Genomic DNA, 26935 nt, shown 5'->3' with positions numbered 1-26935 from the left:
TTTTTAATTCTTAAAAACAAGTTATGCCATACAAAAAAATTCCGTTTATTCCTTGAGGGAGAATCGTGTCGGCAAGAGTTATTTGTGTAAAATTTAAATATATTCATATTCATGTGTGCGTCGGTTAGTCGTGTACTTATGTGTTGTTTCTTTCCGTATGTACGCCCTCACACTTAGCCGCTCTCTTGTAGTTGCGTTTGCTGCCTATCACTAGAAAAAAAGTGTTCTTCCTCTCTCGCTCTCAAGACTTTCAGTGCATTAGGGCACGCTCTCTGTTTAGCTGTCGTTGCCACTGATCTTCTCTCCTCTCTCCGCTCATTTCTTTCCGATTCCGCTTTAAGCACTTTTTGAACCACTGATCTGATTCCTATTTGTTTTGAGAATATTTGTTTTATACCCGGTACTCGAAGAGTAAATAAGGTATATTGTATTTGTGCACAAAAGTGCCAACCCCATAAAGTATATATATTCTTGACCAGAATCAATAGCCGAGTCTATATAGTCTTGTTTGTCGGCTAGTTCTCGGAGACTATACGCGCTACAGCCAACAAATTGTTCCTCCAGACTGCTGTATGCTGACCATATCTATCAGATCACCGAATTGGATCATTATTATAGCCAAAATGAAGCAATTAGTTTACAGTGGCTAACCCCACCTCGTCGAGCAACTTTTTATACCCGGTACTCGAAGAGTAAATAGAGTATATTGTAATTTTGCGAATAACGGATGTATGTAACGCACAGAAGTATATATTCTTGATCGGCATCAATAGCCGAGTCGATAGAGCCATGTCTGTCTGTCCGTCTGTCCGTCCTGATGAGCGCCTAGTACTCAGAGACTATAAGAGCTGGAGCCACCAAATTTTGCATCCAGACTTCTGTATGCTCACACTGTTACAAGTGTATTTCAAAAATGAGCCCCGCCCCCGCAAAAGGGCGAAAACCTCCCAAATCTACAATTTTGAAGATAAAAGAAAACTAAAAACTTCCGTAGGGAATGACCATATCTATCAGATCACCAAATTGGGATCCGATTGGATCATTATTATAGCCACAATGAAGAGATTAATTTGCAGTGGCCAAACCCACTCCGTCCCGCAGCTTATATTTGTTTTTTGCACATTCTCTCATTCACACTCTGCTTCTGCAGTGTGCGGCCTCTGCCTCTGCCGTACCTCTGCCTCGTCCTCTGCCGCGTCTCTGCCGTGACTCTGCAGTGTTTGGCCCTAGGCGAGGGTGGCGAGCTAAAGGAGCGAGTTGGCGTGAGAAGTGCTGTAGATGTAGATGACAGATGAAGAAAAAATGTAAAATTTGACAAATAACCGCTAAAGTGCAGATGTAGTACTGAGTGCCGGGTATAAAAGTTGTGACGCGTAAGAAGCGTCTCACACGTCCCTTCTCGTTTTATTTTTTGCACGTTCTCTCGAAAAAAATCAATAAGGTCCAGATATACTCACTTAGTACTGGGTATAAAAGTTGTGACGCAAGAAAAAGCGTCTCACACTTTCCTACTCGTTTAAAATGTACTTGACACAATTTTTGATTCGTGTGTCCCACTCTCTTGTCCGACTAGATCTGGGAAGCTTCCTTGGTTCACCAAAAGGCTATCCAGTCTAAACAATCTAAAATCAATACTGTTTAAAAAATCTCAAGAAGTTGGGTTTCCTTCTTCTCTTTCTAGTTACTTAATAGCTCGGTCAAATTTCACTGATCTTAATGCTGTACAAACTACCTTCTTCGATGCAGTATACGTTTTTCACAGGACCCTAAACAGATTTACGTCCGCATATCCATATCCATCCATCCATCTATTGATGCTGATCAAGAATATATTTAAATACTTTATAGCGTCGGAAACGTTTCCGTCGCACATTGCTTTCACCACAAATCTAATATATCCTTTAAACTCTTGGAGTACCAGGTATAAAACTGTAAGCTCACTTTTGAAAATACTTTTAAGGATATCCGCAAATAACTAGATCGGCTCGAATTGTTTTCTTCGTGATCAAAATGAAAAATCTGTAAACTGCGTATCTGATTTATATATCTGATCTGTATTTAACTTCAGCTGATCTAGCATCACGAGTATCTCGAAAAAAAGTGAGATATATATATACATATATATTTTTATTCTGCCTCAATTCTTTTGTAGGAAAAGCCGAAGCAATAAGCACGGAAATGAGGGTCAAGTTTAATGATGATGTAGCAATCGCAGAGTCTCGTAACCATCATCAACGGTTAAATGCGCACGCCGCTTCACGACCAGATAGTCTGATCAAGGCGCTCCTCTCGAGCAGCAGCAACAGCCAGATCAGCAGCACCCGCAGCTGCAACGGGCTTTCATCGGCGCCTAAGCAAGTAAGTCGGTTGGGTGTTTCTTAAAATAATTTCTTACGCTTTTCCCATGCAGGAGTCCACTTTTCGTATTATGGATATTGCGCGAGCAGCTGAAGCAGTGCCAGAGCGCTTTACCGAGGCCAGCTACGAGTGCAGCATGTGCAGTTTCCGTACCAGCAGTATGAATGTTCTCCTCATTCACCGACGTGGGCACCTGGAGTCGTCCAGCAAATATAGCACTAGCAGCAACATCAGCCAGAACGCCAGCAGTAACAGCCCCAACAGGCAGATAAGAGCAGCCAGACGCGCCAACACCACTAATGATTTCGATTCTCCCCAACTTTTTGGAAGGCGCAGTGAGGACAGCAGCAACCACTTCCGTTGCCACTCGCGCCACGTCTCGATTGTGGTGGACGCCTCACTCGGCGATGAGGCCCAGCGCAGAGTGGCTTCTATAGCCCAGAACACTATGGAAAGCATTGAGCGTGTGGTACAGCCCATGGCTCATAGCAACAACAACTCCAGGGCGTCTTCGCCTCAGGTTCAGTCCCCGCGTCAAAGCAGACAGAACCGACGGGACCCGCGCAGTCAGCGCTTGAACAGGTTGCGCGCCACAATGCCTGCTCCTGAACAGCCTCCGGCAAAGCAGCGGCGTCTTACACGCTCCATGACCCGTCATCAGCATGGCTTTTCTCTAACCGAAGAGAGACCGCAATCGCTAGCTTTGAAACTGCCTCCGCGTGGTATTGCCACTGAAAGTCGCCGCTCCTTGGAAACGACTATCGCTGAGCAGGCTATGTTCGTACCCAAGCAGGCCAGTCAGGCAAAGCAGACCTTAAAGAAAACAACCGTTATAGATCAAGGATCAGAACAAATCTCACTTGAATGTGGCTCACCAAAAAAGAAACCAAGAAAGAGAGCAGCCTCGAAAACCAATTCACCGAATTCTTCTCTAGTAGTCAGAGAAGAAAAAAAATCTGAAAACGTAGCTAGTTATTCCAAATACACATATGATGTATTTCAGTATGGTGCTTCTCTACGAAAGAATGCAGTTCTCGCTGAAAATTCTCCATCGCCATTACCAATAACACCCACACCAGCACCGGCGCAGACACCAAATGTAAGTTATTCTCAGTCGCAAGTCACGGCCTCTTTCGAGCTTCAACTAAGTCTGATGGCCGAGTGGGGCGACGATGAATGTGAGGAGCCCTTAGATGTCTTAATTGATCACAAGGAAACGATTGATAAAGTTCAGAACAGGGAAATAGAACCGGAACAGAATAGAAGCATCCATTTAAAGAAACGAATACGAAACATACCAAAGAAGGACCGGAGGGACGTGGTGCTCTTGGAGTTCGACGGTGACAGCAAGCTGGAAACGGCAGACGAACCAATCGTCATTCAGGACAGCGATGCTAGCTCTAACGAGAGTGTCGTTTTTGTTAAGGATCTGGTTCTAACGTGCGACAGAGGTAATGAAAATGACAAATGCAAGGCCCATAATTCCTCCTCCTGCTTTGACTTTGAAGAGGAGGAGGATCTGCAGCAACAGGATGAGAAAAATAAGTTGAGCTACAGACTTCGCACTCACCTCCATGGCGCTAATGGCAAAGGCACTGTTGATATAGAAGATTGGCCCGTGTCGACAGCGTTGTCAAAGGAAGCCGGGAATATTCTGCAGCTGGGACAAGCGTCGACAGCACGAACTAGATCTAAAGTCAATATTTGCAATGACGTTGTATTCAAGGGCTTCGACGATGAATTACAATTGTCGGCTGCCGCAGCCACTGATGAGAGTAATCGATATTTTAAACCAATCGACGATCAGGAAATTTTGCATCCATACGCTGAGCCTGAACCAGATGAAACGGAGCTTACTGCCGATCGGCTGAGCTTACCAATCAAGGAACGGCAGAAGCGCATTTTTAAGTCGCGCAACAAATCGATGGAGGCAGTGACGAAAGATGAAAGTCCTCCAATGTCGGTATTCACACTACCTAGTGACGAGGAAGAGGATGCCGGCAGCAGCGGCGCATCTCTTCACTTGATCAGCGGGGGAGGAGTCTCTCCCCAATTACCTAATGGCGGGCACAGCCTCACAAGCAGCGCGAGCAAGAGCAGCAGAAGCAGTAAAATTAGCAGTAGAAACAGCAGCAAAAAATGTAATCGTTTAAACAGTCAACCCAGAAGAGATTTATCCCGTAAACAGCAGCGACTGTCTAAGCTAAAGGCTCGATTAAAGCTAAAGTCCAAACCAACGGCCAAGGAACTTAGCAACATCTGTAGCAGCAACAGCAATAATATCTCAAATTCCAGTTCAATTTCAAAGACAAGTAGAATTGCTTCCCCCCTTTTCAGCTCCAGCACGAGTTGCTCGATTGCCTCAAATATCGCTGTGATCTCAGCGGAGGAGGCACAGGAGCTTCAAAGAGCCGCGTCGGGATCAGTTCTCAATGCAGCCATTGTGGATGCCACTCAGCCTGTGCAGCGAGGGGGTGTTTTAATTCTGGAGGACATACGGCTGCCCAATCTTTACGATCGCCTTCCCTTTGGCAGCCTACATTCGTCAGACAGCAATGATAGCCGGCGCGAGAAGTCAAACGACGAGGTAGCCGTCGAGGAGGAACATTTAAGATACATAGATGAGCAGGATTCGGAAGAAGTTGAAAAAGACGTACCTCATGGAGCTAAGTCCGAGCTGGCGGCCAATCATATTAGCGTGAAAGTGCTGGACGAAGTCCACGGGGTTGAACCACAAGAGCCTGGCCCAGAGCAAAAGCCCGAATCTGAGCTGAAGCTTGAACCTGAACCAGAGCAGCCGAATCTGGAGCTCGATCCAGAGCAAGAACAGGGACTAGACTCTGAGACATTCCAAGAGCCAGGGTCTGAGCAAGAGACGAAACTGGTTGCCTCAGCAATGGCACCCACAGTGTCCTTTGTGCCCCAAAAACGGGAGCTGCTTTTGAAAAAGAGGGAGCAAGAACTACTTCGACAATACGAGGCTGATCTGGTCAGCGGACGGAGTGCCGAAAAGTGCCGCAGGGCGCGGGAACGCTGGAGCCAAGAAGTAAAATCTACAGGGGATATGTCTTTTGATTCAGATAGAAATCTGCTACCAAAGCCAGTATCTCTAGACATGGAATTAAGAACACCTCAGGTAGATGTAGCTGGTCAACTAGAACAAAAGCTTCCTCAGACAGTTATGGAGGCGGAAGAGTCGGAAGTAGAGAAGCCATCCACGCTGGACTCTCGAATCGAAATGAGCCTTGTAGAATCGGTGAGCTCGTTACCTGAGCCACAGAGACAGATATCCTCAGCGGTTTTGGCAGTAACTCCAGTGTTGTCACTTCTTGCTCGCCATCCGGCCAGCTCTTCGCAGGTAAATTCATCAACAGCCTCCACCATATCCAAGAGCGGGGACCTGAGCTATGCCCAGAACTTTTGCGACGAAGACGTTGCCAAAGCCCACCACCAGTTGGAAGAGCTGCGTGACCAGCAACGCCGTCGCTCGAGCTCGTTGCCCATGCCGCTCTTGCCATTTGGGCAGCGGCGGCAGCGTCGACGCTTTCGCAATGTAGGGAGCGACAACGTAGGGAGCGTCATCCGCCACGATACCGTTGAGACGTCATGTGATACGAAGGAACAGCACGAGAGTCTAGAAAATGTAAGTGTCACAGATTAACGGTTGGTTTTCCAACCTCTATGATCTTGTACGACACATCTACGAGTATTACAGTGGTTGGCACCAATGCTAACAATGCGTGCCGAGCCCTGTTTTAGAGTGATGATAAGTGATAGGCTATTATTGGCGAAGACTACCGCCTGGACAAGGCTGCAGGCCTTGGTAGTTCATATTACAGTTTTGTCTCAGACTCTGCCCAGTATATGTATGTTCGTGTGAGATTGTTTTGGAATCGAGTCACGTTCTTGGCATACATTGATGCTGTGAAGAAATGAAGGGAATTTATACAGATATTCTCTTACATTATTTCTCTTATAATTTCGAACTCTTATTTTCTTGTTTTTTTCGCTGGTGGTTCCTTTCTTAGAGATGAACTTATAAATAAATATGAAAATTAGATAATATCGGAGGCGTTCCTCAACATCCCGGCCACGTATGCGATCCAGGTCAGCCTCCGGTATGGTGGTTAGTGGTCGTCCAATTAAGAAGTGAGCGACAAATAGTTGTCCTCAGTATCTGATGTGGATCAGTTGTTTACCAGTTACCCACTGAGCAGACTTTAGCAAGTATGGCAGATATCTGCTCAAATGCAAGCGTTGAGTTTTCGTTGACTCGCTTACAATGCAGTTTAAAAATTCGAACAGTCGATTCCCATAGCAAGAATACCCATTAGATGTCAGCATGCAGGGTACGAGTAATAAGGTCGGTGTGCTGCTACGACACTGGTGATCGGTTTGCACCTACTTATGCTATTGGGGCGGCTGTCACGGTATATTTAGGTAAACTTGCCTTTTAAGGATATGACGCTACTCAGCACAGTCAGGAAAGTTTAATTGTCGAAGTCCGTGTCAAGTTCAAGTGTATTACCGACGTGACAAGGAAAGGCATATGTAGCTCCTCCTCTTGCGTGGTTTTCGACTCTTGTCATCCAGTATTCAAACGAGAAAAGACGTGTCACAACTTTTATGGCCTCTCCCCCTGACACGTCTCTGCCTCTGCCTATGCCTCTGCCGCGACTCTGCTGTGTGTGTCTATAGGGGAGGGTGGCGAGCTAAAGGAGCGTGTTGGCGTGAGCAGTGTTGTTGATGTAGATGACAGATGAAGAAAAAATTTAAAATTTGACAAATAACCGCTAATGTACAGATGTAGTACTGAGTGCCGGGTATAAAAGTTGTGACGCGTAAGAAGCGTCTCACACCTCCCTTCTCGTTTTTTATTGTTTTGATTAAAATTTGTGTTTCCCTTGAAAGTTTCAACACGAAATAATTGCAGCTTCGTTTCGCCCAGATGCCCAGGCATCTTTGTGTTTTAACTACACACACAAGGGCACTGCACTGTATGGGTGCCGAGCCCTGGTATACGGTATAGCCATCATTATACCTGGTACTCGAAGAGTAAATAGGGTATATTGTATTTGTGCACAAAGTGAATGTATGTAACGAACAGAAGGAAACGTCTCCGACCCCATAAAGTATATATATTCTTCTTGCATCAATAGCCGAGTCGATTGAGCCATGTCTGTCTGTCCGTCCGTCTGTCCGACTGTCCGTCCGTCTGTCCGTCTTGTTGAGCGCCTGGATCTCAGAGACCATAAAAGTTAGAGCCACCAAATTTTGCATCCATACTTCTGTATGCTCACACTGTTACAAGTGTATTTCAAAAATGAGCCTTCCGCCCCCGCAAAAGGGCGAAAACCTCCGAAATCTACAATTTTGAAGAAAACATAAAATTAAAAACGCCATTCCGTAGGGAATGACCATATCTATCAGATCAATAAATTGGGATCCGATTGGATCATTATTATAGCCACAATGAAGAAATTATTTTCCATTGGCTAAACCCAGCTTATATATGTATGTTTTTTGCACATTCTCTCATTCAGGGAAGGCGTGCGAGCTAAAGGAGCGTGTTGGTGTGAGAAGTGTTGTAGATGTAGATGACAGATGAAGAATAAATTTAAAATTTGACAAAAAACCGCTAATGTACAGATGTGGTACTGAGTGCCGGGTATAAAAGTTGTGACGCGTAAGAAGCGTCTCACACGTCCCTTCTCGTTATTTGGTATGACTTTGGTGATTATTTTTAGCATGTCACCAAAAAGATTGCGCAAGTGTTCACTCGAATCTCATATCAACTGTTTTAGCCAAATTCACACAATTCTTGAAAATTATCGAAACGCATTTAAACCAATTCGACGTTTCAAGGTTCAAGGTTCTACGCACAGGTTCTAATCTCGATTTGAGTAAGAAAACTTGGCTAAGACTTGGCTAACTCATAGCGTTCACCTTGTTTTGTGTAATCCTTCCATTGATCAGTCTTAAGTTGTCCTTTGGTCTGTAGTCCTTTTGAAAGTCCCATTTCAAATGCATGGTTTCCTTAGAAAATAGTTTTATAATGTCAGTCAATAGGTTTTAAAACCCGAATTTGGTTATAGTTCGAAGTTTTCACTGCTTTTGCTCAATTCCACGAAAAACAGCTCCAGACCATTACACAACCGACTCCATTCATAAACTTTTTTTTGCCGGACGTCAAATTGTTTGCCTTCGTAAGTCGTAAGTGTCCCCTGGAGTCATTACCAATAGGATTTACTTTTGTATCGTCACTCCATAAGATATTATTCCACTTTTAAGAACCAACTGATCCAGACCATGCAACATGTAATTCAACATGTAATTATCTAAAAATTTGTTTACTCGGAGCAAGGGAATTTTTCCGACTATACGACCCGGTAAATATGAATATTGATGTCTACGACGGACCGTTGTTTGTGAAGGATTCTTCTTCCGGTCTCGGATTTTAGTAAGCACTGTTGATTTGAAGGCAATTTGAATTAACTAGGACGCTCTCCCTAGACATTTCTTTGTTTAATGGAGAATGAAGGAACTCTCATGTACTTAATATGCAAGGAGTCCAGCAAACCTTTTATCAAATCCTGATCATATCCTTAAAAATTTAAAAATGCATCTCGTTTACTTTTTTGACCAGGCCAAATAGCCCATCCATAACAAATTTAAGCTTAGAATGTAATAAAGATGCTTCCCTATTTTAATTTGGGATTTAAATGATTAGCAAAGCATTCGGGATATTTCATAAACAATTGGTTCTGTTCCTATGTACTTCTTTTTTGGCCAGTAGTGTATTCTGTTACATACATAAGTGAGATTTTGCTTATTCGGTAACGTGCGCCAAATATCCAGAATCTTTGCCGAATAAAAACAAAGAGGAGAAATCACCAGGGTGCAGGTTGAGACGGTGCTCGTGTTCCAAGATCAATTTCATGCGGAGTCGTTGCCAGCAAAGCAGGTAGGCATTTTTTGTTTGTTTGCTTCTGAGCCTGTCAACCCTGAGTAACAGAACAAATCAAGCATTTTCAACTTTGTACCGTCACCTACGCAACCATTTCTAGCAGTTCCGAGTGTTGGAACAACTGGTTTCGGATCATCGCCAATAACACTATCCTGAAGGAACCAAGCCAAATTTTTCTGATAGATATGGGGCTTACAAATGGTCTGATGTTATTTTTTACCCGGTGCTCAAACAGTGAATAGGCTATATTGTATTTGTGCACAGAAGTGGATGTTTGTAACGCACAGAAGGAAACGATTCCGACCTCATAAAGTATATACATATATTCTTGTTCAGCATCAATAGCCGAGTCTATATAGCCATGTCTGCGATTCGGTAATGAATGACCATATCTATCAGATCACCGAATTGGGATTATATTGAATAACTATTATAGCCAGAATGAAGAAATTCATTTGCAGTGGCTTCCCCCATCCCTTTCAGCAGATTTGCATATTTTTTGCTCATTCTCTCATTCCACACTCTGCTTCGTGCAGTGTGCGGATCTGGTGGATGGGGGCGAGCTAAAAGGGCGAGTTGGCGTGAGATCTTATGTAGATACAGATGACATACATATTTATGTACATACTTACATATGTGGAAAAAACTTAAAATTCAAAATGTAAAACTAACTGTACCTTAGTGGTTTAAGTAAGAAGCGTCTCACACGTCCCTCCTCGTTTAACATTGAAACATATAGTGCAGAGTCCCCATAGTATTTATCAAGCTTAGCCTTGGATTCAGTGGCAGATTGAGATTCAAATTACAAACAAAATTGTATTGGCACACGAAATTCACTTTTTCCAAATTTGTATTAAAAATTCAAAAGTGACTTTGCCCCGTCAAAATTGGCAAAAACGTCTTAAACTTTCTCAGCAATGGGCTGATAGAAAATACTAATCGAATAAAATATGTAAACATTAGAAATGCGTTATATTGGTAAGGCCGATTACTTTACATATTAGATTCTTTATCAACTCTCACAATTTTTAACGGTACTCCGTTGGATGAACTCCTCATTGGCGGAGCATTTAAATGGATAAATCAGTCTGTTTGAAGTGACTTGCTCGCTGATAAAAAAAAAATACAGAGCCGTTACCTATAATTATAGATTATAATCGATATCATTCGCTATGTTTTCTCGTTGAAAAAGGCAACAACTGCAAAGGGCGGCCGACTGGTCTTGACGAATCGAATTTTCTGAGACAAGGTAACTTCGCCAGGCCACCACATATTTCTCGTTATACTGCGGCTCGTTGGGCTCGTCGTTCCGAGAAAATGAAATTTGTTTGATAATAGCGGATTTGAAGTTCTGTAAATACTTTTAAAGTGTTTCTTGGTTGTAGAAAAGGAGGGCGTCCGTCGCTCTCTGCCTATCTCTTCTGTACAGTGGTCCAGTGGTATTTCTCTCTCCTCCTAGCACGATTGAGTAACGAAGATAGCGAACATATTTCATGGTACCTGAAATGTATTATAACAACAAAATTAGCAAGATTTTATTTTTTTTTTAAAGAATTTAGGGATATATTAGATTTTATCTTAGATATGTATGTATGTGTAACACCCAGATGGAAGTGTTATCCAATCCTTAAAGTATACGCTCCATCGCATAACACTACTCGACAGTTTCAAGGAACGAAACAAACTTATGAAAGTTATGGGGCTTAGAAATAGTCTGATGACAATTTTTTTTTCTATGGCACAGCTTTTTTTCTTTCTAGTTTTTTTTTTTATCTTTAAAATTGTTGATACGGCAGTTTTTCGCCCTTTTGGGGGACTCGAAGAGTAAATAGTGTACATTGTGCAAAAAGTGAATGTATGTAACGCACAAAAGGAAACGTTTCCGACCCTATAAAATATTTATTTTCTTGATCAGCATCAATAGCCGAGACGATATAGCCATTTCTGACTGACCGTCCGTATGGTTTGTCGGCTAGTTTTCAGAGACTATTAGAGATAGAGCAACCAGCGCTTGCATCCGGACTGCTGTGTTATCACACTTATACAAGTGTATTTCCGCGCCGCCTTCCGCCCCGTAAACCGCGAAAAATCTTCGGTATTCACAAGTTTGAAGATACGAGAAAACTAAAAACGCTATTCCGTAGGGAAGGACCATATCTATCAGATCCGATTGCCAGAATGAAGAAATTAATTTGCAGTGGCTGCGCCCACCCCGTCCCGCAGTTTTTTTTTGTTTTTTGCACATTCTCTCATTCACACTCTGCTTCTGCAGTGTGCGGCCTCTGCCTCTGCCGTGACTCTGCAGTGTGCGGCCTCTGCCTCTGCCGTGACTCTGCAGTGTGCGGCTCTCGTGAAGGGGGGCGAGCTTACGGAGCGTGTTGGCGTGAGAAGTGTTGTAGATGTAGATGACAGATGAAGAAAAAAAAAAAAATTTGACAAAAACCGCTAAGGTACAGATGTAGCACTAAGTACCGGGTATAAAAGTTGTGACGCGTAGACCTTTGTGTAGTAAGCTTTGAAATGCAAAAATTTTGTTTTTTGTGCGGTAAAATTTTAATACATTTTTGCACCGTTTCGTAACCTTGGAGGAAACGTAGATAAACCAAAACATTCCAGAGATAAAAGCTCGACCAAGTTTTTCGTGAGTCAAAACTTCGTAAAAAAATATCGATTGCCAGACGGATACCATATTTTAAAAATTATTAAAAAAAAATTCTGCCATAGAAAAAAAACGATAAGGGACGCTTCTTACGCGTCAAAACTTTTATACCCGGCACTCAATGTACCTTATGGTTTTTTTTCCCAATCTTACATTTGAAATTTTAAATTTTTTCTACATCTGTCATAAGAATCTAAATACATATACATACATCACTTCGCAAAAACACGCAAACACGCCCTTTTAACTCGCCCCCCTCGCCTAGAGCCGCACACTACACGAAGCCGAGTGAGAGATAATGTGCAAATAAATAATCGAGAAGGGTTTAATCGGGTATAAAAGTTGTGACGCGTAAGAAGCGTCTCACACGTCCCTTCTCGTTATTTGGTATGACTTTGGTGATTATTTTTAGCATGTCAACAAAAAGATTGCGCAAGTGTTCACTCGAATCTCATATCAACTGTTTTGGCCAAATTCACACAATTCTTGAAAATTATCGAAACGCATTTAAACCAATTCGACGTTTCAAGGTTCAAGGTTCTACGCACAGGTTCTAATCTCGATTTGAGTAAGAAAACTTGGCTAAGACTTGGCTAACTCATAGCGTTCACCTTGTTTTGTGTAATCCTTCCATTGATCAGTCTTAAGTTGTCCTTTGGTCTGTAGTCCTTTTGAAAGTCCCATTTCAAATGCATGGTTTCCTTAGAAAATAGTTTTATAATGTCAGTCAATAGGTTTTAAAACCCGAATTTGGTTATAGTTCGAAGTTTTCACTGCTTTTGCTCAATTCCACGAAAAACAGCTCCAGACCATTACACAACCGACTCCATTCATAAACTTTTTTTTTTTTGCCGGACGTCAAATTGTTTGCCTTCGTAAGTCGTAAGTGTCCCCTGGAGTCATTACCAATAGGATTTACTTTTGTATCGTCACTCCATAAGATATTATTCCACTTTTAAGAACCAACTGATCCAGACCATGCAACATGTAATTCAACATGTAATTATCTAAAAATTTGTTTACTCGGAGCAAGGGAATTTTTCCGACTATACGACCCGGTAAATATGAATATTGATGTCTACGACGGACCGTTGTTTGTGAAGGATTCTTCTTCCGGTCTCGGATTTTAGTAAGCACTGTTGATTTGAAGGCAATTTGAATTAACTAGGACGCTCTCCCTAGACATTTCTTTGTTTAATGGAGAATGAAGGAACTCTCATGTACTTAATATGCAAGGAGTCCAGCAAACCTTTTATCAAATCCTGATCATATCCTTAAAAATTTAAAAATGCATCTCGTTTACTTTTTTTTGACCAGGCCAAATAGCCCATCCATAACAAATTTAAGCTTAGAATGTAATAAAGATGCTTCCCTATTTTAATTTGGGATTTAAATGATTAGCAAAGCTGTAATCTTTAATAATATAAACAATTGGCAGCCATGCAATTCAAAAACATTCGGGATATTTCATAAACAATTGGTTCTGTTCCTATGTACTTCTTTTTTGGCCAGTAGTGTATTCTGTTACATACATAAGTGAGATTTTGCTTATTCGGTAACGTGCGCCAAATATCCAGAATCTTTGCCGAAAAAAACAAAGAGGAGAAATCACCAGGGTGCAGGTTGAGACGGTGCTCGTGTTCCAAGATCAATTTCATGCGGAGTCGTTGCCAGCAAAGCAGGTAGGCATTTTTTGTTTGTTTGCTTCTGAGCCTGTCAACCCTGAGTAACAGAACAAATCAAGCATTTTCGACTTTGTACCGTCACCTACGCAACCATTTCTAGCAGTTCCGAGTGTTGGAACAACTGGTTTCGGATCATCGCCAATAACACTATCCTGAAGGAACCAAGCCAAATTTTTCTGATAGATATGGGGCTTACAAATGGTCTGATGTTATTTTTTACCCGGTGCTCAAACAGTGAATAGGCTATATTGTATTTGTGCACAGAAGTGGATGTTTGTAACGCACAGAAGGAAACGATTCCGACCTCATAAAGTATATACATATATTCTTGTTCAGCATCAATAGCCGAGTCTATATAGCCATGTCTGCGATTCGGTAATGAATGACCATATCTATCAGATCACCGAATTGGGATTATATTGAATAACTATTATAGCCAGAATGAAGAAATTCATTTGCAGTGGCTTCCCCCATCCCTTTCAGCAGATTTGCATATTTTTTGCTCATTCTCTCATTCCACACTCTGCTTCGTGCAGTGTGCGGATCTGGTGGATGGGGGCGAGCTAAAAGGGCGAGTTGGCGTGAGATCTTATGTAGATACAGATGACATACATATTTATGTACATACTTACATATGTGGAAAAAAAGCGAAAATTCAAAATGTAAAACTAACTGTACCTTAGTGGTTTAAGTAAGAAGCGTCTCACACGTCCCTCCTCGTTTAACATTGAAACATATAGTGCAGAGTCCCCATAGTATTTATCAAGCTTAGCCTTGGATTCAGTGGCAGATTGAGATTCAAATTACAAACAAAATTGTATTGGCACACGAAATTCACTTTTTCCAAATTTGTATTAAAAATTCAAAAGTGACTTTGCCCCGTCAAAATTGGCAAAAACGTCTTAAACTTTCTCAGCAATGGGCTGATAGAAAATACTAATCGAATAAAATAGAAAAATAAATTAGAAATGCGTTATATTGGTAAAAATATAATTACTTTACATATTAGATTCTTTATCAACTCTCAAAATTTTTAACGGTACTCCGTTGGATGAACTCCTCATTGGCGGAGCATTTAAATGGATAAATCAGTCTGTTTGAAGTGACTTGCTCGCTGATAAAAAAAAAAACGCAGAGCCGTTACCTATAATTATAGATTATAATCGATATCATTCGCTATGTTTTCTCGTTGAAAAAGGCAACAACTGCAAAGGGCGGCCGACTGGTCTTGACGAATCGAATTTTCTGAGACAAGGTAACTTCGCCAGGCCACCACATATTTCTCGTTATACTGCGGCTCGTTGGGCTCGTCGTTCCGAGAAAATGAAATTTGTTTGATAATAGCGGATTTGAAGTTCTGTAAATACTTTTAAAGTGTTTCTTGGTTGTAGAAAAGGAGGGCGTCCGTCGCTCTCTGCCTATCTCTTCTGTACAGTGGTCCAGTGGTATTTCTCTCTCCTCCTAGCACGATTGAGTAACGAAGATAGCGAACATATTTCATGGTACCTGAAATGTATTATAACAACAAAATTAGCAAGATTTTATTTTTTTAAGAAAGAATTTAGGGATATATTAGATTTTATCTTAGATATGTATGTATGTGTAACACCCAGATGGAAGTGTTATCCAATCCTTAAAGTATACGCTCCATCGCATAACACTACTCGACAGTTTCAAGGAACGAAACAAACTTATGAAAGTTATGGGGCTTAGAAATAGTCTGATGACAATTTTTTTTTTCTATGGCACAGCTTTTTCTTTCTAGTTTTTTTTTTTATCTTTAAAATTGTTGATACGGCAGTTTTCGCCCTTTTGGGGGACTCGAAGAGTAAATAGTGTACATTGTGCAAAAAGTGAATGTATGTAACGCACAAAAGGAAACGTTTCCGACCCTATAAAATATTTATTTTCTTGATCAGCATCAATAGCCGAGACGATATAGCCATTTCTGACTGACCGTCCGTATGGTTTGTCGGCTAGTTTTCAGAGACTATTAGAGATAGAGCAACCAGCGCTTGCATCCGGACTGCTGTGTTATCACACTTATACAAGTGTATTTCCGCGCCGCCTTCCGCCCCGTAAACCGCGAAAAATCTTCGGTATTCACAAGTTTGAAGATACGAGAAAACTAAAAACGCTATTCCGTAGGGAAGGACCATATCTATCAGATCCGATTGCCAGAATGAAGAAATTAATTTGCAGTGGCTGCGCCCACCCCGTCCCGCAGTTTTTTTTTGTTTTTTGCACATTCTCTCATTCACACTCTGCTTCTGCAGTGTGCGGCCTCTGCCTCTGCCGTGACTCTGCAGTGTGCGGCCTCTGCCTCTGCCGTGACTCTGCAGTGTGCGGCTCTCGTGAAGGGGGGCGAGCTTACGGAGCGTGTTGGCGTGAGAAGTGTTGTAGATGTAGATGACAGATGAAGAAAAAATGAAAAATTTGACAAAAAACCGCTAAGGTACAGATGTAGCACTAAGTACCGGGTATAAAAGTTGTGACGCGTAGACCTTTGTGTAGTAAGCTTTGAAATGCAAAAATTTTGTTTTTTGTGCGGTAAAATTTTAATACATTTTTGCACCGTTTCGTAACCTTGGAGGAAACGTAGATAAACCAAAACATTCCAGAGATAAAAGCTCGACCAAGTTTTTCGTGAGTCAAAACTTCGTAAAAAAATATCGATTGCCAGACGGATACCATATTTTAAAAATTATTAAAAAAAAATTCTGCCATAGAAAAAAAACGATAAGGGACGCTTCTTACGCGTCAAAACTTTTATACCCGGCACTCAATGTACCTTATGGTTTTTTTTCCCAATCTTACATTTGAAATTTTAAATTTTTTCTACATCTGTCATAAGAATCTAAATACATATACATACATCATCACTTCGCAAAAACACGCAAACACGCCCTTTTAACTCGCCCCCCTCGCCTAGAGCCGCACACTACACGAAGCCGAGTGAGAGATAATGTGCAAATAAATAATCGAGAAGGGTTTAGCCACTGCATATTAATTTCTTCATTCTGGCTATAATAGTGATCCAATCTGATCCCAGTTTGTTGATCTGATAGATAAGGCTCTTCCCTACGGAATGGTGTTTTTAGTTTTCTTTTATCTTCAAAATTGTTGATACCGCAGTTTTTCGCCCTTTGTTTGGAAGGGGGAAGGTCTAATTTTTTAAATACACTTGTAACAGTGTGAGCATACAGCCATCTGGATGCAAAATTTAGTGGTTCTAGCTTTTAGTCTCTGAGATCCAAGCGCTCAACAAGACGGACGGATAGAAAGACATGGCAATATCGACTCGGCTATTGATGCTGATCAAGAATGTATGTATGTACATATGTACATATATACTATATGGGGTCGGAAACGTTTCCTTCTGTGTGTTACAAACATATGTATGTACATATGTATGTATGTATGTACATACATACATATGTATGTATGTATATACATACATAAAAACTAAGTAAGGAGTATCATGGTACCGATATTCACGTCACTACCGGCTTTTATTATGTTAGTTTTTTGAATTGTCGGAAGGTCGACTATACCTTTAGAATATTTTAAGGTCATCTGAATATTTATTTCTCCTCAATAGTGAATGGTTAAACATTTTATTTTTGGTCATTGCAGCCCCAATTGTGCGCAGGGCGCATCTGCGCTGTCATGACTCGTCCCATACCGGGCTACAACCATACATTTATGCTCTGTTCGCTGGTCAACAACAACTTCATGCCGTTGAACAACGTGGTGTTGTACCTGGATAGCGAGAAGAACCACCTCGTGCCGGTGCCGCGAGAGGCGTTGCTGGAGCCGCCACGTCTTGCAGATGGCCATCCAATGTCAGCTGTTTTTGCGGACATTGACTTCCGTGGTGGCCAGGCTGTGGCTCAGGTAGTGGAGCCAGCGGATATGGAGACAGAGATGAGCACAGATTTTGAGCAGAACAGTTATGAACAGTTCGACGCACCCGAGCCGCAAGTTTCAGTGACGTCGTCTATGCAGGTCGTTAATAGTCAGGCGGAGGAGACCACATACGAACAAAAACAGGTGGAAATATTGGGTATCATGACGCCCCTAAGCCAAGTGGCCGAAGGGGTTATGCCTTTGGCCAGCTTTGGTGGCACCATCAATGAAGACGAGGAGTTGTCGCTGCACGAGGACCAATTACAGTCTAACGTATTGCAGCTAAATGTCCACGGGCATCGCCTTGAACTGGACCCTTCAGTCCTTTTTACCATTGCAGAACAGCCAGATTCTTGCATCGAGCTAAATGTCGCTGAGACTGGCGCCAGCAGTGTCAGGGCCGTGCTTCATGCGCGCGATATACTTCAAGCAGCCCAGGCATACCTTCAGGAGCGCGACTTGCAGCTGGTCAATGTGGAAGATATGACCTTAGACGAGGAGGAAGTCTGTGGAACATCGGCAATTACAGTCCCCGGCACGGACCTGCTGGCCGAAGCACTTGCTGAATGCCAAGTGGTCAACGACATCGATTATGTAAACGCAGCCAACACTAGTGTGGCTTTGCTACACATAGAGACACGAAGCTCTGCCGGCACTGGCCTCATAGACGTTGGCGACGAGGATTCTGACGGCGTCGTGTTTGTCTCACACGTGCTACCGCTAGATGCTGCACACCTCACACCACCCATCATGGCTCGCACCAACGAAACGAATGCACTTCTCAACCAGACGCCTATAATGTCGACGCTGGAGAATCCGAGCGCTGTGCAGCTGAGATGCGTCTCTCCCCTGGGCGAGGTTAACCTGGATGACAGTTTGGCCGTCATCGGTGTCACAAACACTAGTGGCGTACCCACCTCACTAGAACTCCCAATAACCGTAACGAATCCGGCTATAGCTCACCGCGTGACAGCTCCCATGGCGGAAATTGTTCGGTTAGCTCCCTTTCATTAGAAAATACATATATCGCCAAGAATTGTTTTCCCCTTCTGACTATTTTTTTCATACACTTAAGAGTTTTTTCTAAGCCTTAGTAGATGTAACGGAAGTATCTTATGTTGAGCGTAAAGGAGACAGATAAGTTAGTTTTTTAACGTTTTGCTAGTTTAATACGACATAAAGAACCGAAGAAAATGTTTATAAATACATACATATGTGATGTATCACATTCAACAAAACTTTATCTCAATGAGCACGCATTGAAGAGTTCCCTAACCTTGAGAACGCTTTCTCATTCATATTGCAAATAACTAAGTATGTGCAACCTAAATGTTTCTTTAGAAAGTACGAGATTAATTTGCTACATCATTGCAGAACAAGCTGAAAAATACGAATGAAGAAGCATAGAATGATGATGTTGGTCAAGCATAAGCAACAAGAATACAGAGAGATAATAGTTAGAAGATATAAATGTACATCTTAACTCCAAGCAAAATGTATATTTTATTACGGCGAATATGTCTTTTTCTAAGCAAAATTAATTTGTAAGCTAAATACCGCTAGGAACCCATAGTAATCTGCTTTGACCAGCCAACGAACTAAAAAACTCAGCATACTCCAAACACCAACTCTAGATCATATGGGAAACATTTTTCCAGTTGAGATCTAGATTCTAGAATTCTTTTTAAATTAATCGAAATGGACAAATAAAAATACGATAGTTAACATCGGAAAAGACTATTATAACTGAAACAACTTGTATTTAATTGATAATAGGCTCTGCACACTGAGCCCTTCCAAGGGGAACGTTGAAATTTTGTATACCCGGTACTCGAAGAGTAATTAGGGTATATTGTATTTGTGCACAAAGTGCATGTACATATGTAACGCAGAGAAGGAAACGTTTCCGACCCCACAAAGTATATATATTCTTGATTAGCATCAATAGCCGAGTCGATTGAGCCATGTCTGTCTGTCCGTCCTGATGAGCGCCTAGTACTCAGAGACCACAAAAGCTAGAGCCACCTAATTTAGCATCCAGACTTCTGAATGCTCACACTGTTACAAATGTTTTTAAAAAATTTGCCCCGCCCCCTACCGCCCAAGCAAAAGTTCGAAACCTCCGAAAGCTACAATTTTAAAGATAAAAGAAAACTAACAAGAAGGGTGCGTGTGAGACGGGGCAGGGGCAGAGACGTGTCAGGGGCAGAGGCCATAAACTGCGCGAAGCAGAGTGTGAATAAGAGAATGTGTAAAAAACAAATATAAGCTGCGGGACGGGGTGGGTTTGGCCTCTGCAAATTAATTTCTTCATTGTGGCTTTAATAATGATCCAATCGTATCCCAATTTGGTGATCTGATAGATATGGTCATTCCCTACGGAAGTTTTCTTTTATCTTCAAAATTGTAGATTAGGGAGGTTTTCGCCTTTTTGCGGGGGCGGAAGGGGGCGTGGCTCATTTTTGAAATACACTTGTAACGGTGTGAGCATACAGAAGTCTGGATGCAAAATTTGGTGGCTCTAGCTCTTATAGTCTCTGAGTACTAGGCGCTCATCAGGACGGACGGACGGACAGACGGACAGACAGACATGGCTCTATCGACTCGTCTATTGATGCTGATCAAGAATATATATACTTTATGGGGTCGGAAACGTTTCCTTCTGTGCGTTACATACAACCGTTATTCCCCACAAATACAATATAACCTATTTTCTCTTCGAGTACCGGGTATACAAAAGGTATTCAAAAGATTAATTATGATAAAATATCCTTTAAAACATTTTAGAACTTTTACAAAATATATTTGATTGACTGATTGAATGATTGTTTGTGAACGAATCAAATAAATCTGTTGATGTAGATTCACTTGGTTCTGGTGATTGTCAATCGTATGCTGAAATATATGTACATAAAATGTGTATGCCAACGGTTCATGTACCAGTAACAAAATGTCGCCGCAATCGGCACTTGAACAAATTGGGCTTCGGATATGTGAATTCGTCAGAGTTTCCTTTCGTACTGATTTTATTCGGTAAAATGTAAGGTATATGTATATACAGTTTCTATTAATTAGTTCTAAGTATAAGTAGGTATGGAATATTTTTATGACTGTCGTAAAACGATTATCATGCAGATGGTGTGACATTTTACAAAAGCAGATCATCTCGAATGTAATTTATGACTGTGTTATCAATATAACAAGATTATGTGCATGCACGTGCATCCAGCTGTCTGTTGAATATTTATTTAGGTCAGCGGTGCATATCTCATATTTATTGGGTTAGTTTGAGAATATTTATTTAGGTTGCTGAGAATTCTTAATACCTAATAACAAACATAAATTTAAGTCTAATCATACTGTTTGATGTTTAAATCTAAATCGTACATCCTCCCGGCCGTTGACCATGGTATGTTCAACCATCATTAATGTTGATTGCAAACGGCTGACTTGATGTGTTGCCTCCATTCGCTGATGTGGTAGGCTGTTGCATTGGCTGCGATGTAATTTCGAATGATGCATCCAGGTTTTGCGATCAATAATCCTGAATTTTGTAGTTTGATATCCGATATTCCATCTGCACATACTGCTGATAATTTCAATGATGATTTTGTTAAAAATATCCATTGATTTTTACCATGCATACTCAACCATATAAACGATTTTTTTGTTTTGATTAAGTTGCATGATGGATCCGTTTTGTTATGGAACATTTGTAATTCGCAACTTGTTTCAACTGAGAACATTGTTTGTTTATTATAGCATACAAAATCATTGTTTGCTCTTGGATGGCAATTTTTTAGATCACTCTCTGACAGTTCAACGAATTCGTCTCGGTGACTGTTGATTGCGATGTACATATGGTGTCTTGACTTCGAACATACTTATCCCATTTTCAGTTCGTAAGCTGAAACTAATGGAAGCGTAACTCTGATGATTGCATGATCATCTATAATCGTGCCTTCAGCTTTCATCATCTGATACACCATACACCATTAGCATATTTTCGGGAGTTACTGGGAGAACTTGTCCCGGCTTTAAGTGATCTCGTATCTGCTCGAGTTGTTCCTTTGCCTTTTCTGAGAATATGGCCTCTTCTAATTCTTGAAGTTTGTTCCTGGCTCCTACGAAATTCGTAGCATTGTCGCAATGGAGTACTTGACATTTTCCTCGACGAGAGGTGAACCGTCGGAGTGCCGCTAAAAATGCTTCTGTGGTGAGATCGCTGACTAGCTCTAAATGTACTGCTTTAGTCGCGAAACAACAGAATATGGCTATGTAAGCTATATTAGGCTTCTTTCCTCGTATTTTATAGTGGATTTTAAATGGTCCACAGTAATCAACTCCAGAATTGAGGAATGGCCTTGCTTGGGTGACTCGAAGAGGTGCCAGATTTCCCATGATCTGCTCTAGCAGTTTGGGCTTGGCTCTTGTGCATTTCACACAGTTCTGCACAATGCTTCTGGCCATGTTTTTTCCTTTAAGTATCCAAAATTGTTGTCGTGATGCTGTCAGCAATGCCTGGGGGCCACAATGCATGTTGTCCTTGTGTATTTTAGCAAGGATCAACTTGACAATTGGATCGTTGTAAGGTAGGAGCATTGGGTGTTTGGCGTCAAATGAAATATTTGCCGCTTCCAGTCGACCACCCACTCGCAAGATCCTGATCCATAAACGGGGTAAGCGAGTTAATCGATTTTCCCTTTTGCGTTTCCTTCTGTCTTGTTAAGTAACGTACATATGTCCTCTTTGAAGTCATTCTGTTGTATGTTACGAATGAAAATTTTCTGAGCTTCTTTCATCTCATTGAATTGGATAAGATTGCTTGTGTACGTTTTCCTTCTTCGGAAACGCATCATGCAAGCAATTATTCTTATTAGTTTGTTGTATGAATTTGCACTCATATTTTCCTCTTTTGTAGCCACAAATGCTGGTGGCCATGTAGATGGTGGGCCATGAAGAAATAGTGGGCCATGAAACCACATACTATTTTTCGCGAATTAAGTCGACGTCATTCCTCTAGACAATGCATCTGCTGCATTATTGTCTGGACGTTGATATGCAATGACTGCACCATCAAGTGCCCCATGCGACACCAAGCCAAAGCCTGTTACGCGCGGAACCCAGCAGAACGCAGCCCTCCTCCCGCCCAACCGACCGAGGGGCGCTGCCGCATGACGCGCGGCGCGATTAACCGAACCGGTCGCGAGCATGCAGGAAAGATAGATGTTAGGCTAATATTCGAGGAAAATTAGAACTAAACACAACTAAACTAGAGCAACTATAGCTAAGCAAGCAAAATTATCAAAGTCAAAAATTAAATTAACTACGGGAGAGGTAGGCTAGTATAAGAGATTTAAGAAGAGGAAGGGAGTGAGTCGAGGATATAATGTGATAGAGAGAATTATAATCCGAGCATAACACTCTAAAGGGCTCGTGCAAGGCATAATTCGATCTACACATTGGAAGGAACAAAGGAATATAGTTTCTAGTGGGTCTAATGGGAATCGTAAAGTTTACGCGGCTCAACAAGTCAGGGCTGTCTACATCCCCTTGATCAAGTTGTGCATAAAAAACAATACACCAAGCATTTTTCTACGACTAACTAAGGATGGAAGATTTATTAAAAGAAGTCTACTACGGTAGGATGGCAGTCTCACAGTTGCATCCCAGTTGAGGCCCCGTAGGGCAAATAATAAGAAGTTTTTCTGTACTGATTCAATACGGTCCTGATGTATGTTGTACTGAGGGCACCATACACATGAGCCGTATTCTAAAAATCGGACGAACAAGCGAGATATAGAGAGTCTTCGTTATATAGGGGTCATCAAATTCCTTTGACCACCTCTTTATAAACCCAAGCACACCCATGGCTTTATTTACCATGGTAGAAATGTGTTCAGAAAACTTTAAGTTGGGGTCTAGTTTAACACCAAGATCATCAACTAATGTAATTCTCTCAAGAGCGATAAAAAGTCATTACTTTGCACTTCGAGGCATTAAGGTGTAACATATTTGCACAACACCATGACTGAAAGCTATTGAGATCAGATTGCAAGCGAGAGTGAAATGAGATGTCCTTATACTGGACACAGAGCTTAACATCATCCGCATACATAAGTATTCGAGAATTTGTTAAGACAGAAGGCAGGTCATTAATAAAGAGTGTGAAAAAGTAAAGGGGCCTAAATGGCTACCCTGTGGTACTCAGAAGTAACCATGACAGGTAAAGATAAGGAGTTTTTGAAAAGGACCCTTTGAGACCTAGAACACAGGTAGCTAGAAATCCATCTCAACAGATTGGGCGGAAACCCTAGAAGGTCGAGCTTTTGTGCAAGAAGAGAGTGGTTTACAGAATCGAATGCCTTACTGAAGTCAGTGTAAATAACATCCGTCTGCAAGTTACCTTGGAATATTTTAATGACAAAGGAGGTGAACTCTAAAAGATCAGTGGTTGTTGATCGTCGCCGTATAAATCCGTGCTGAGCTGGAGATATAAGTGATTTGCAAAGATGTTGCAAGTGCGGAGTTAAAATTTTCTCGAACATGTTAGGAATAGCGGATAACTTAGATATACCTCTATAGTTTTTAGCGTCAGACTTGCTACCTTTCCTATGGAGAGGAATTATAAAGGATTCCTTCTAGATGGGGGGAAAGCTAGAAGAATGGATGGATAGATTGAATAATTTAAGCAAAAGTCCGCACAGAGACTCGGCACAGTACCTGAGTACACAGCCGGGAACTCCGTCAGGGCCCGGTGAAAATACCGGCTTAACTAATTTAAGTTCATGAAGTAAGGAGCCTTCATTTAACATAGGGCAGAAAATGCCATTCGACCTTGGTAAACTATATGGATACATAGTGCCTGGGGAACTATCCTGGGAATAGGTGGTTTGGAAAAATTGTGCAAAAAGATCGGCGATTGCCTGATCATTGTTTGCCGACATATTCAAAAATGATAGCAAGGATGGATGTGCGGACGTTCTACGCTTACTGTTTACAAAGCTGTAGAACTGTTTAGGGTCCTGTGAAAAACGTATCCTGCATCGAAGTAGGTAGTTCCTATAGCATTGAGCATTAAGAACAGAGAAATTTGACCGAGCTATTAAGTAATTAGAAAGAGAAGAGGGAGAACCAACTTCTTGAGATTTTTTAAATAGTCTTGATTTTAGGTTCTTTAGACTGGATAACTCTTTGGTAAACCAAGGAGGTTTCGCAGATATAGTCGGACATGAGATTGGGACACACGTGTCAAAAATTGTGTCAAGTACATTGTAAAAAATGTTTGTGCCTTCAATGACGTCAGTGCACGAGTACAGAGCGGACCAATCAAAATCCCTAATTAAGTTATTGAGCTTCGTAAACTCGGCTTTACGAAAGCAGCGGACGCGTTCAGATAGCCTACCAGCACGATCCGATACAGTAGATCCAATATCTACCGACACTTCGAAAGTAGGATGATAGCAGTCTTCAGGAATAGTGAGCGGGAGTGCTCGTGTTAACAACGCTACGGTCGGATCCGAGACAATGCACAGATCAAACAATCGACCCAAGGAGTTTTTACATGGTTGACTTGACACAGGGACAGGTCTAATAAGCCATCAATAAAATCATGTCGTGACATGGGCACAAGGTTATTTGACTCGTTAACCGAAGACCAAACAGTACCTGGCAGGTTGAAATCCCCAAGAACTATTAAATGGTCTTTATCAGATAGCGAGGAAGAAACAGTTTTTAAGGCGGACAAGTCCTGCTCGAATATTAATACATCCGAAGTAGGTGGAATCTACGAGCAAGTGACATAAATAGACTGGCCTGGAAGAATCAGTCTGACACAGAGGGATTCCAGGTCTTGTGAAACCTGGACTATGAAAAGTTCCGACGTGAAGTAAGAGTCTACTGCAATCAGAACCCCTCCTCCACGTCGAGACGAACGATCATTCCTATAAATTGTGTACCGATCTGCCAAAACTTCGGAACTAAGAATATCCGGCTTTAACCAGGTTTCGGTAAACACAATAACATGGGTGATGTGAAGCTATCCATAAAAAGAGTGCTCAGCTTACAACGTAAGCCGCGAGCATTTTGATAGGCTACAAAGAGGGAAATTAGTTTTTTGACTGCGAGGAATTGCAGCGGGAAGAGGTGGATGGATCAGAGGAGGAGTGATCAGAGGAGTAAGGAGCACTGGCCTCACTACTAGGAAGAGTTATGGGGGGCCTATTTTTATTCTTAGCCTTAAACTCTTTCACAAGCAAAAAAGCAGTTACATCATTAGATGTGAGGTCAGGGGCAAGCCGAGAGACAAAAACTTGCCGCTTTGGTGGGACTCCCACCAGAGGTTTTGGCACCACAGGTCTGATACCTGTGACGGCAATATCCGGTGGTCCGGGACGTTTATTAACTGGTGGGATCGAAATAGATGGGATGGGCTTTGGAACGGACTCGACAGACACGGACGCTACAGTGCTAACTGGCTGCATGTTCTCCGAGATGATCGATTCGGTAGCCGAAATTTGATCACCAGCAGCTGTCGTTGCCATTGGAGTGGCAAACGAAATAAGCTGCTGCACTATCGGAGTGGACGGAGACAGTTGATCAGCAGCGAGCGATCGAGGGACAGGCACTTGCAGATCACGAGGAGTGACTTTTTTGCGCCTAGGAGACTCATTCAGCAGTTTAAAACCGCTGAATTGAGACTCCATGGCTAGAAGCCGATCGTACTGCTTCTTAAAGCCCACGGTCAGCTCCTTAAAGCCCTTTCGCGTCTGCCTCATAAATGTGACCATGTCATTCTCGACAGACCGACATGCCTCGCAACTGTAATGCAGACCATTACGCTTTGAAATTGCGTCACCCACGAGGCCTGAAAACCCAATACATTTTGCGTGCACTACATTATCGCAGAGCCAGCATGGGATGTTCGGCTGGTCGTGGGTGATCTGCTTCTTGCAAGCCTTAGCGGAACACACAACCACGTATTCCATTATTTCTATTATTTATATTAAATATAGATATAAAAAAACGAAATAAATAAATGAAATATATAAAAATTATTTTCTCAAAAAACAAATAGCAGTGAAACCAGTGTGCCGACAAATGCAAATATGCAGTGCTTAAAGCGGGATCGAAAACAGATGAGCGCAGAGAGTAGAGAAAGAAGAAACGCAGCGACAGCTAGCGCGCGCTACTGCACAGAAAGTATTGAGAGCGAGAGAGGGAGAACAGTTATTCGAGCTAGAGAGTGGAAGGCAGAAGCGCAACTACAAGAGAGAGCGGCTAATAGTGAGGGCGTACTTACAAAAAAGAACGAGAAGGGACGTGTGAGACGCTTCTTACGCGTCACAACTTTTATAC

General features: G+C 41.9%; 1 protein-coding gene across 2 annotated transcripts in view; it reads left to right on the top strand.

The window, feature by feature from the left end:
- LOC117903560 overlaps positions 1–19325 on the top strand; it is an 89072-nt gene extending 69747 nt beyond the window's left edge. Inside the window, exons 4-6 of one of the 2 annotated variants that reach the window (XM_034815763.1) lie at positions 2153–2358; positions 2411–5716; positions 17306–19325. In XM_034815763.1, coding sequence (XP_034671654.1) covers positions 2153–2358; positions 2411–5716; positions 17306–18592 — 4799 coding nt within the window. In that variant the 3' untranslated portion in view covers positions 18593–19325. Of the gene's footprint in view, positions 1–2152; positions 2359–2410; positions 6002–17305 lie in introns of both variants that reach the window. The other variant, XM_034815762.1, reaches the window with a different exon arrangement.
- The last annotated feature ends 7610 nt before the right edge of the window (positions 19326–26935 follow it).

The sequence above is a fragment of the Drosophila subobscura genome, chromosome A (assembly GCF_008121235.1).
Source record: "Drosophila subobscura isolate 14011-0131.10 chromosome A, UCBerk_Dsub_1.0, whole genome shotgun sequence".
NCBI lineage: Eukaryota > Metazoa > Arthropoda > Insecta > Diptera > Drosophilidae > Drosophila > Drosophila subobscura.
This window is presented reverse-complemented; position numbering and strand designations above follow the sequence as displayed.